The 12,322-nt window shown below is 39.2% G+C and overlaps 2 protein-coding genes across 2 annotated transcripts in view; one reads left to right on the top strand and one right to left on the bottom strand.

Annotated features, from left to right (window-relative positions):
• CNTRL (centriolin) overlaps positions 1 to 10,915 on the bottom strand; it is a 31,544-nt gene extending 20,629 nt beyond the window's left edge. Inside the window, 13 exon segments of the mRNA XM_072352916.1 lie at positions 1,570 to 1,764; positions 1,994 to 2,103; positions 2,564 to 2,789; positions 3,598 to 3,717; positions 4,553 to 4,578; positions 4,581 to 4,608; positions 5,424 to 5,617; positions 5,723 to 5,909; positions 6,696 to 6,837; positions 7,956 to 8,086; positions 8,527 to 8,660; positions 9,147 to 9,324; positions 10,669 to 10,915. Of these exon segments, the coding sequence (XP_072209017.1) occupies positions 1,570 to 1,764; positions 1,994 to 2,103; positions 2,564 to 2,789; positions 3,598 to 3,717; positions 4,553 to 4,578; positions 4,581 to 4,608; positions 5,424 to 5,617; positions 5,723 to 5,909; positions 6,696 to 6,837; positions 7,956 to 8,086; positions 8,527 to 8,660; positions 9,147 to 9,291 (1,638 nt within the window). The 5' untranslated portion in view covers positions 9,292 to 9,324; positions 10,669 to 10,915.
• Positions 1 to 12,322, top strand: part of TRAF1 (TNF receptor associated factor 1) — a 112,438-nt gene that overhangs the window by 53,316 nt on the left and 46,800 nt on the right. The window lies entirely within an intron of this gene.

The following is a 12,322-nucleotide window of genomic DNA, read 5'->3' as shown; positions in this document are numbered from 1 at the left end:
CCATTGTTTCAACTGTGTACAAAACCATATTATCAATGCAATACGGTGCTATGTGCTTCCCGTTATATGCAACTGCAAGCAGTTTAAATACCATAGAATTCAGGAAGGTAAATCACTGCCATGGAAAACAGCACCTTTCCTCTTCCTACTCAAAAAAGAAATCAAGCTAACAGAAGTGTGCATTCTCAGATAATTCACTTGCTAAGCTACTTCTATAACAAAGTAAGTGGTAAAAAAAATGATTAAAATGTAGATTTCCGTATTTTTAATGCATAAAAAGTTACTGTTAGCCTTCCCATCAGCACAATTTAATTTGCCACCTGTTAATAACAAACTACCACTCAGCCCTCAGAAGTGAAATTTCAACAAGCAGAAAACAAGGCAAGGTGCTGCCGCTGCTGAGTCATTTTGCCGCAGCTGATGGATGTCACAGGAGCCCTATTTAAAAACAACAAACACTTACAGCTTTGCCTTTGTCTTTCCTTCCTTCGAGATCACGTGCAGGACGCCCCACCCCCGCTCTAGAGTCAGTCCGATCAGCTTGCCCCCTCCAGCACGAGCTGCAGCATCTCCTCCCGCTCCTCGGCCGCCCCGCGCCGCGGGAGCTCCAACAACAGGAGGTAACGGGGGGCCGAGGGGAACCGGGAGGGAGCGGGGAGCCGGGAGTGGCCCTCCCGCAGCAGCGCGGCGATTGGGCGGGACACGCTTCCTGCGCCGTGATTCGGAGCGCGGCGGCGGCGAGAGGGGCCGGGCCGGGATCGGGCTCCGTGCCGAGCACGCCCAGCACTGCCGGCGCTTAACGCATTTTTTGAAAGTGGCTGCAGGGCTCGGCTCGAAATAGGAACCGAGCTGAAAAAGTATTTCTTTACTTTGTATACTTCAAGGTGTCAGGCTGGACTGAAAAGCTTTCATTTTTAAAAAGTGTTTCGTTTAAAAAAAAAAAAGCAAACAAACAAACAAAAAAACCCCACACAACTGTATTTACAAAGATAAAAGTCATTTCAATTTCGTAATTCTGTAAACATTTGCCATTGCTGAATACAGTAAGTAGCTCAGAAATCAGTAGTTTTATTTCTGCGGAGCTCAAAAGAAGGTGGCTGTCAAGCTACAGCAGTGCCTGGTGCCAGCATTGCTCCCTACCTGCAACAAGTGGCTTCGGAGGCAGCCAGCAACCTTCCAGGAACAGCAGGAGGACAAGTGCAGCACAGGAAGGTTATTGCTCCCTACCGAACTGCCATTACAGATCTCTTCAGAATTAGAAAGGATAAACTGAAAATTGAAAGCAGAAAATCTCTCCTTCCAAGGCTCACAGCATGTCCGTACAAATCATAAAGACTCAGTTCTTAAAGCAATGTGCAGCAACTGCACTGGAAGTGGGTTGCTCAAATGTTTTACAATTATTTGTTTTCAGTTTTGAGTTGTATGCGTTCTGAGTAACAGCTAAAGCAAGTTCTCCTAGTTGCCAAATACTCTGCTAAGTAGCAAAATAATAGATAATCCACTTGACTACATTTCTCTGTATATGAATATAGGTAGTGCATATAAACTTAAGATTTTGGTTTTACTCACATGTCTTGGATCTTTAGAATTTACAGAAGCAAGAGAACTCTTCAAGTCTTCAAGCTCTTTCTGCTTTTTTCCTATTTCTCTTTTCTGTTTCTCCATTTGTTTCTCCAATTTTAAGGCTTCCTCTTGTAGCTGATGCAGTATTTGTATCTTCTTACTCAGCTGCTGCTCCAGATCCTCCCTGTTGGCCTGTGAGACCTGGGGATGGCAACAGGAGGTTGGCTAAAACAGTTACACTGGAAACAAGAAGTTGCTTGAGAAATTATTAAACCAGACTGCTAGGTTAGCACAACAGGTTGTCTGAATACGATCTACTAATTATTAGAGCCCCTTGAAAAAGGATGGCAGGAGAACCACAGCTGTGTTCTCACTATGATCAGTTTCAAACACTTTCCCCTGCTATCCACATAGTAACTCCTTTGCGTACTTTTTTCCTTGCCAGAGCATCCTCCAGTTGTTGCAGTTCTCCTGTTACTTCCAAAACCTGTTGCTCTGCCTTTCCTATTGCATTCTGCAGCTCTTCTAATCTTTTCTGTGCTGCAGGGGAAAAAAAAGAAGCCACACATACATGTTAATTTGCCATACATCGTGAATACATGTTTCCCATTAATTTGTTAATCAGAACACATTTTCTTCAAACGGTGATAATCAAAGCTAATATATCCTGATTACTCAAAGTAGATCCAGCCAGTTTTTAAATGTGAATGACACAAACTGGTGGATCAGATGGGAAACTTCCCTGGCATTCTTTTATACAATCACATTTAATTATTACAAGATTTTTTGCTATTATTTTAAGATAAATTCAACGTGAAACATCTTTGACACTAAATATATCATCTATTATAGAGCTGAAAAGCAACAGCAGTTATAGCCTTTGACACACTGTTGCTATTCTTGTGTCAAATACATGTCAAAAGTTCCAACAGTAGAACAAATACCACTATGTGTACTTGGTGTTATTTTTTTTTAATATTAAGAAACAAAAAAGATTTACCTGAATGAATTCTTTTTTCTTTACTCTCCAATTGCTCATCTAGAGTTCGAAACTGAGGTTTCAGCTGTGATTTCCTACACAAATCATTTTCATCTGGCTGCATTTTTCCAGTCTCCACTTGCTGAGCTTTACTAGCAATGTAGCCTTCTCTTATGAACATATTTCTTTTGTACCTGGCCTTACCAATGTATGGGCTTTCATCAGGCATATCACCAAGCTCAACATCCTGCAATGTTAAAGCAATACAGCTGTTAAGTCATTTATACACCTGCCTCCAAAATACAGTTGCTGTCAGCTCATAAAATGCATTTAACACTCTTACAGTGCCATTAGAAATGAAGGGTCTATGATACTGGTAGTTATGTGTGTATTTGGGATATGATCAGCTTGTTGCCAGTGGTTAATGCAAGTGGGTATTTAATAGAGGATTTTTTCTTAACATTTTAAACATAGAAGTAACAGCACACTTAGTCCATTACGGTGTTACACTTAAATATTTAACTTCATTGAAACATAACTAAAAAGAAAAAAAATAAATCATCATTCATGACACGCAGTCTTTGTTTCTTGTAGAGACCTTCCCACCAATCATTTTTAGTTTGCAAGTATGACAGAGGTTGGCTTTATTAATTAGGTGGGGGAAAAAAAGGAGAAATTCTAAGATGTTTTTTAACTGAAGAACATTTTGGCTTGTACAGTTTTTCAGACTGAGAGGGCCTCCAAAATTAAGCCAGAAATGAAAACAATCATTTATTTAGTCATTAATAAGAATGGAATGATTGTTCACTGACTCTGGTCAGCTAAAATCTACGTACACTAATTTTCAACAAGTTAAATGTCACTCAAGATTCAGTTTAGATCAAATCATGTAACCTACGATTTTAGAATGAGATTTTTCTATTTTAGAACTCCTTAGAGACCTGCACCTATTAGAAAGATAGAAGTAATAGATGATATGGAAATTTGCTATTTTCCAAGCAATTGAAAAGTAAAAGAAAAAGAAATCAAAAGATCCATAATTTTAGAGTTATTACCTCTGATGGAAAGTAACTCAATGGCTCAAATTTTGCATCAATCTTATAAAATGCCAGTTCCTGCTCCAACTCGTATTGCTTCTGGCAAGCTCGTGTCAGCTCCATTGTTTTCTGCTTTAGCTAATGAATCAGTAAGCAAAGGAAGATGCATTCACTGAATCATCATTGTTATCACATACCATTCAATTGAGAACAGCAGGGCAGAGACATTAACTCCAAAACAAAGTTCACATTAGAAAAAAATCAAGATGGTGTGTTTTGGGTCAAGGATATGACAAAGTGCCACTTCATTACAAGATACAACATGACAACTAAGAGTAGACGAATTCCACAGTGTAACACAAATGATCACATGAAAGGTCTCTTAAGTTTACAAGCATGAGAGGTTTGAAAGAAAACGTTACTAACTTAAAGTAATTTGGGTACAGTTCTTCAGCAAAATCTGTACTGAATATATTTACTGTTATTAATGAGGAATGAGATCTCATTTTTGACAGTCCTAAGCTGTAAAATAATAATAATAATAATAATAATAAAAATAAAAGAGCATTATCTCCATTGTCACCCATCTGAAGCCTAAGCATTTCATCTTAGTTTGACTTTGTGCTAGTTAGGAATTTGACTTTATGTTTTAAGAGGTCTATCATGTGATTCCTTTTTAAAATCAACTTTCTGTGCTGGATACCTGAGGGAGAACATGCAGTAAGACTCCAACAGACAGCGGAAAGCAAAACTACTGAAGGAAAAGAAACAGGTAAGACTGGAATAAAGGAGAAAAGGCTCAAAGAAAGATTTAAAAGAAATATGGCATGCAAAAAACAAACAAACCAACCCAAAACACATTGACTACATGGTCTCACCAGAACTCTCCATACAACGTTTCTACTTTAATAAACATGCAAAAAAAGGCCTAGAAATAAAAATAAGCATGCAGCCCAGGAGCACAGCGGGCTACCTTCAGTGAGGAATAAAGGCTCTGCGGAAAGGGACTGTGACAAACCAATACACCAGCTAAAGGGAGAAAGAAGCAAGCAGAGTTTGTCATCCAGAGAATAAGAGTGGGTTAGGTTGCAAAATATCTGCTGCCAAATCTCACTATACTGAAAACTGCATTTCAGAAAAAGGCTGCTGATTAGTGGGTATGTTCAACAGAAGAAACAGCTAAATTAATTCTAGCAGTAGAGAATCTGAAGGATAGAACTGTAGAGGACAAGGCTAACAAGGGGCCAGACACTACACTCCCAGCAAGTCATTCACAACTGAGCATTTTTTAAATCAACAGGACTTTTTTTAGGGCCACTGTACAAATCTTGCATTTTACAGCTACCAATGGAAGACAACAGACACAAATTTCAGGAGGATGTAAAGAAAATACAAGGAAACTAATACACTTTATCTGGAAAAACTATCAAGGATCATTACTAGCATACAGCTTGTATGCATATCTTGTTACTATAAACATACATAACCTTTTCCGCCTCAGTAAAGCAGCATTTAAAGTTCTGAACAATGCAGGAGATTCAGAGCACGGATAATTTAGAGCAGCTAGAGGATGCTTACTCCTTTATCAAATAAAAAAACCAAACTGTTACCACAGACAAAAAGTTTTCATAAACTATACATTGTGAGACTGGTAGTGACTGCTGGTTCAGCATACTTTTTCACAGAAGGAATACTGAAAACCCTGTTTTAGTGCCTTAACTTACTTCCTCCAATATACTTATCTTAATGTTTAGCATAATCCTACAGCCATTTGAGCTCTCCCATTGGCACCTGTTTCTGACAACAAAACTGTTCGAAATCTATACTGCAAGTGATTACCTTACCAGTTCATTTTTTGTATCCACATCCCTTTGTAGATCTTCACAGCTTTGCTTCTGCTGCAAAGTTTTTTCTTTTAATGATTTGTTGACCTCATCTTGATGGTGAAGTTGCTCAAGCACTTTAGACTGGTTAAGTTTAAGGGTCTCCATCTCTTTTATTGCATTCTCTAACTCTCTTTCTAATTTTTCTATCTCTTCTGTAAAGCAAAGTAAAAAAAAAACAAACAAACATTCAAATAGAACTCTTTCCCAGATAAACTTGTTTGGTGTCATTGACCATAGTTCTAATACAACATTATTACCTAAATCAAACCTCTTTAGAGCTTCTTGTCTGTCATGATTTGTCACTGGCTGTCCATCCAAGTTTTCCAGTGCTCGCAAGTGGAATATGACATACAAGCGGTAGTGAGGCAGGCTTGCAACTGGATTACCAGTAAGGAACAGAGAAGTCAGATCCTGTAGAGGCTTTAGTTTAGCTACTTCATGAAGCTAAAGGAAAGACAAATGGTATAATGATTAGACATCCTTCCAAGAACAACTAAGACACACATTACTGAATTTGACTGTATGAAATGTTACGTGTTAGATCCGTATCAAAACTAAAATGACTTCCTAAAAAATTAAAATAAAATAGAAAAACACCAAACCCTTTCTACCATTAAACAAACAAATACATATATATATATATTGATTATATATATATATATATATATATATAAGTCCAAGATCACAGTCTGTGAATACATCCAACCTTCCATTCCTCCAGACTAGTTCATGAGAAAGGAGATCTTATTAACTGAAAATAGTACTCAAAGCTGGTTCTTCTTCCTTCTTAAATACTATAACTATTTCAGAACCTGTACTGTTGACCTAATTCCACAGACACTCTGTTTTAAACAAAACATGGAAATGAACCTGGACCACAGAAGTAAATTTAGTCATGCCCTAAATACAAAAAAAAGCAAAAAGATGACCTACAGGTCTCCCTAAACATGTAATTAACTTATCATAAGGGACACCACCACTAACATGAAAAAGCCATCACATCTTCCACGTTTTCCCAATTTTCAAAATCTTACGCTTTCCTGAAAAGCAAAGTATATTTACACTTTGAGTACCTGGAACAAAAGGAGAGTTTCTCCTTAAAAACCAGCTTTTTTGTTGTTGTGTGAGGCTCACAACTGTGCTGACAACTGAAAGACACTGAGTGATTCAGAGTAGGTCAAACAACATAAATTTACCATTTCATGAAAAAACATAAGCATAATCACTTACTGACGATACTTTATTCTGTTTCAAATTAAGGATGCGCAGGGATCTCAGTTTCTTCCCTACCCACACAGGAATATGCTCAATCTCATTCCCTGCAAGGTTCATCTTTTGTAGGTTATGTAAATGTTCCATGCCTTCAATCTTACTGAAAAGAAAAAAACATAACTCATTGTGCAGCATGTAAGATTTGCAGTGCAATTGAGGCATTATGGATAAGATATGGAAAATCTATTTCAACTAATCACCATTCAAGAAACAGCAAACAACAGCACTGTAACAAATACTGTAATGAACAATGGAGTCATAGTTCCAATGAAATTAGAATATCTTGCTTTCACATACCGTGGTAAGGCTATGAATAAATAAACCCAACAATTTTACAGCAGCGTTTTACTACAGTGACCAACTAAGCCCTCGCTTGTACTCCACTCCACTGTAAAATTCAAAACTTATTTACATATGTGATTATGCCATTTTAATATACCCATTTTGCTCTTCTTATCCTGCAAATGTAATTGTACGCTTAAATGACACAGCTGAACCAAAAATCAACGTATTTACTTTCTCCATATAAAAACAAGAATCAACTGTAAGCTGATGCTGTAAAGAGCTACTTTTTTACTATATTCATTAAAATGCTGAACTGCTAGTGAGGAAAATGCGAGGTTTAAGTTTCCTTGGGCACCAAACTAAAGAGATGAGTACCGTAAAGTGGGGTAGAAAATACTCTTGTTGTCTTACTATTTTTGAAGTAGAAACCAACTGTCTATAACGAGAGTCTGAGAACAGGCAGCAATAACTAAAAGCTAGTCTGACCTTTTCAATTCCTGTTAAATGAGGAAGTTGTGTGAATGCAAATGTGTAGAAATGCTTGTGTACTTCCTACTATTAAATTCTCAACCAACACTGCAACTTCTCTACAAAGTCGATCCCATGTAAAGATCAAAGCTACTAATTAAAAAAAAAAAAATTAAGGGAAACAAAATGTTGCTTTCGCTTGAACCATTGCTCTTCAACTTTTGATAATACAAAATAATAACACAGCACTTTTCAAAACTACTTCTCCTTCGAAAACATGTTGAAGATATTAAAAGTCACAAGATTCTATGAAATAAGAGTTCAGTGAAGCTTTACAGTCTTATCACGTAACCGATGGGAAATGCTATTTATTGGTTCTTACTTCTCAGATCCCCCTCAAACAGTAAGAGGGTCAGCTCTGTCATATCTGGGACTTTCAAATCTATAAGAAGCATCTCTGCTTACCTGATCTTGTTGTATGACAAATTGAGTTCACGCAACTTCAACAGTTTATCCAGCTTTTCAATCTTCTCTATTTGATTGTTACTTAGATTCAGTCTCTCCAGTTTAGAGCATTTTTCCAAATTTTCTATGTACTGAGGAACAGAAAACGTACCCCTTAGCACTGCAGCTTTAGCTTTTTCTTTAAAGGAAGCAGATTTCTATTTTTAACAAACACATTCATTAGAACAGTGCATTATTCTAACATTAATCAGTTTCATTGTTGAATTCCAGAAGTCTTAAATTCAGTGCTCTATAGTACTGGAGAAAGAAAACCAGATTTTAAGTTCACAGTGTATCAGTTTCACTTACATTAAAGGGAACTTGCTATTTAAAAAAAGAACAGCACCACAATTCAAGCCCTAAAGAATTAATGCTCTAAACTTCACTTTAATTGATTTTTATTTTGACAGAAACTGGTTGCAAAATGAGGCTAACAATATAGCTATTTATGTACACTTATAAACACACCTTTATGTGTACGTGTGTGTATATAACACTTCTATTTTATTACCAGTTACCTTCAATAACTCACCTTGAATTTCTTGTCCCCATCCTTTGGTGAAGAAAGATTCAGTGAGCTTATATATGCCAAATTTTCCTGTTTTGACAGACTTTTAATGACAGGTTCTGTAATGTACCGAACACCTGGACTGACACCATTTTCATCTGAAATTAAACAGAGAAAGCACCTTCAGTAGTAAAAGGACCAGTGACTTTATAGTCATCTCATACTTCACACCAAATACAGGAAAAACACTGAAAATTATCCTCCCCCACACGAGATGAGAAGAAACAGCACACCAGAAGCTTTTACAGGAAGTGATGTGTAAGCGGGCATATTCTTCCAAAAATGACACAGTACACATCAACCATCTTCAGTGTTCTTCCCCCCCCCAGAGCAGACTACAAGGAGTAGAAATCTTGTTTCCCTATACAGATTCATTATTATTGTTTACACAAGCATCAAAACAGCAAAGCAAATTCTCATTATTCTTTTGAACAAATCTTTAAATCATTATCACAAAGATCACAGAACACTGGCTTCTTGTGGTTTTAGTGCATACGTTTATACAAAACGTTCATGAAGCTTAGATTCAAAAGCAACTTCTACGTTTGCTGTAGTATCAAGCTGTTGATTCTGTCATGCCCTACTTTTGTGAGCAGCTAGAGACGTCTGTTGGCTTGGGGGAGATGGCGATCTGGTGCTTGAACCAACAGAAGACATTGGTGTAGGTGTCTGAATAGCTGACATCTGTGTTTTTCCACATAGTTCTTTTTCTGTGTAGCTTTTCTTCATTGCCAAAAATATAGAATATCATCTGGTCAATATCTATGAGGAAAGAAATAAACATAATTACCTGCATCAGCTGAACTCTTAGTGGTTTGCTTGACAACACAAGTAAGTTGTTCAAGGATTTTAGTTGCTTGTTGACAGTTTGAGACAATGCAGAGGTGATAGTTGAAAATTTGTCTTTTTAGCATAAGAAATATTTCTAATAATAATAGGTTGCCAAAAAACACATATAAACCAGTTCTCCAGTGGGTGACAGCTTCCATTTTTCATAGGCTAACACATAACTAGAGGAATGCTATAGGTGTTTACTTATGCTGTCCTAAAGCACAACCTTCATCAGGGTAACTGTCTTGCAATTTATGGTTTACAGAGTCTGGAGACACTCAGCTCACAGTAACATAGCTGGCAGGGAACAAAAGGAGACAATAAGGAACCCAACTGCTTTTACTAGGGCTAGAAATCACCGAATTGCAGCTAAAAAAGCAAATACAAGTAAAAGAGGAAAAAATAAAATGAATAAGAAATCTGGCACTGACCCAGTGTCCCTTTTCCTACCAACAAGCTGTTCTGTGGTTGTGTGGAAGTTCCAGCTGTCAACAGAAGTTTCCACCAAAGACGAATATGGTTTCCCTAGGGACAAGCACAGGAAGAGCCACACTCTGCTGTGTGTCCTTCCTCATAGTGACCATCTCCAAGGGACGGAGTTTTACCAGAACTTACACACAATAAACAGAAAGCACATTCTAAGACATCCTTTAAGATAAGGAACATAACATATGCTATTGTGGGAGCTTTGACACAATGTATAATCATTCACACTGCCTAAAGCTGATCAGGTTTTCTGTCATTTAAATGGATTTTCCATTGAACCTTTATAAATAGGAAAAGAATGAAAGTAAAAGCCACACTCTTCTCTCTTACTATGTGGGGACACTGCTCACCGGGGCCAGAGGAGATGGAAGACGGTACGACCAAGTCAAAAAGCACCAATAGGAAATCCCTTTATGTTTTAAGGAAAAGCAGTTAGGTATTTTAATGAAATCTCTTGAAAAATACCGCACTCCAATGATGAAAAACCCACCAGAACACCGTGTTAAAAGGACGGCAGAGACATGCACGGGTACCCCACAGCCGGGACACGGAGCGCACCTCGCGGGCAGCCTGAGGGCCACGCTGCCCACAGCCCACCCCGGCCCCACCCCACACACACCTGACGGTACAGCGACCGCGGTGCTGCCCCCAGCCCTGGGCAGAGCTCCGTGTTCCGGCCCGGGCTGTGCGGCAGGGCTGCTCTCTCAGCCCGCGGCGAGCAGGCGGTGCTCGCTGAGGGGATGGCAGTTCCCGCCGAGAGCGGCTGCCCTCACGCCTCGCGCTGATTACCTGGGTTGACATGGCAACGCCGCTTCACCGCTTCCCATTCGCCATCGCCGGGCGGCGTAGCCTTCCTGGCGACCCCCGTGCGAAGACGCCGGCTTTTAGCGGCCCACCTCTACCGTCTCCCTTCTTCCTTCGAACGACCGCCAGGCCCAAGGCAACACGACTCCTTTAAGAGACCGGCGTGAGCAGCCGAGCCGCCGCCATTTTGTTTGGTTGTTGGCCGACGATGGGTGAACGGGGACGGGGGGGCGGGGCTTCACGAGGCCACGCCCCCTCACCGCTTTCCCGCCAGTGATGTCCGCCTCAGCGCCTGCGCTGTGTGGGAGTTGGGTTGGTGTTCAGTTGGTGTGTGGATTGTGGTGTTTTGCTTTCATTAAAGCCCGGTTTATTGTATGCATAGCAAAGAATTTGCTGTAGTGCTTTTTGTTTTATGTGTGCGGTCTGTGTGTGTCACCTTTTAGCCTCTGTAAAATTACTTTAGGTGGACTTTGCTCTGGAGCCTGGCAAATAGTGTGTGTAATACCCTGCTTGGCCATGATGAACTCAATAGGAGGCACCTAAATATACATCATTGTCACATAAGTGCTTAAATAAGGAAGTCTTTAACAGTTCTGAGCCGTGTGTGTGAGCTGAGGGTGTGTGCCCAGCTGTGAAACATGGAACTGAGAAGCACACCTGGAATATGGGGAAATCTACCCGTGGAGTTTGTAACTAACACAGGTGAGATGAAATCATCACCTTCACGTTTTATAAGTTTACCTTCCATGTGGTGATGCCCTCTTTATCCTGTATACCTTTGGGTCGTTGTGAAGCCCACCTTGGCCGCCTCCTGCTTTGTTTCCTTATTGATCAGAAATAGCTTTGTGCCAATCCTTCCCGTAAGAACTGACCACAGTTGTTTGTTTAAGCTTGGGCAAGGTTGCACAATGTCAGCTTAATGTTTTAGGTTTGGGTTTGGTTTTGGTTGTTTTTTATTTCCCATTTTAGGTCCTATGCTGAGATATCAAGTATGCAAAGCCCTTACACCAAAGGTTTGAATCTTGGTGGGATTTTTATTTGCAAACGCATGTTATGGCTGTAGGTGTTATGGATGCACCCTGTCATGTTTTCACATTGCAATGTATGTACTCAAAAAGTTGGCACGGTCAAGAATACCAGCAGCTAAAAGGAACACCAGCTACAGGAACGCCAGTAGCTAAGAGACATTTGCAAGTGAGGAGTTATTTCAAACCAAACAAAAAATAAAAAGAAAAGAAAAGAAAAGAAAAGAAAAGAAAAGAAAAGAAAAGAAAAGAAAAGAAAAGAAAAGAAAACCGCTGGTTGAAAAGATCGGGGTAGTCTGGTCAATGTAATCCAAATGCTTTTTCTTCAGAAGGAAGTCTGGAATCAAATTGGTTTTGTTTAAATAAAGGTTACTCTTCTGAAGAACAAACGGAATCAGGCTGGTTTTTGCTACCTCTGGGAAGGAATTTTTAGGTACTTACCTAATGGAGAATGTAAGGATTGATACCGAATTGCTCTGTGTGTATCACATATTTAAAATCCTGAATTAAAAACACAAATCCTGCCTTTAGCTGGTCTGAATTCTTTGAGAGTTAATGAATTGGGAAGGGGCAATGACATTTTAGTAAAAGCAAGACCTGCAGTTAATTATTAA

This window comes from Excalfactoria chinensis, chromosome 18 (genome assembly GCF_039878825.1).
Source record: "Excalfactoria chinensis isolate bCotChi1 chromosome 18, bCotChi1.hap2, whole genome shotgun sequence".
In the NCBI taxonomy this organism is placed as follows: Eukaryota; Metazoa; Chordata; class Aves; order Galliformes; family Phasianidae; genus Excalfactoria; species Excalfactoria chinensis.
This window is presented reverse-complemented; position numbering and strand designations above follow the sequence as displayed.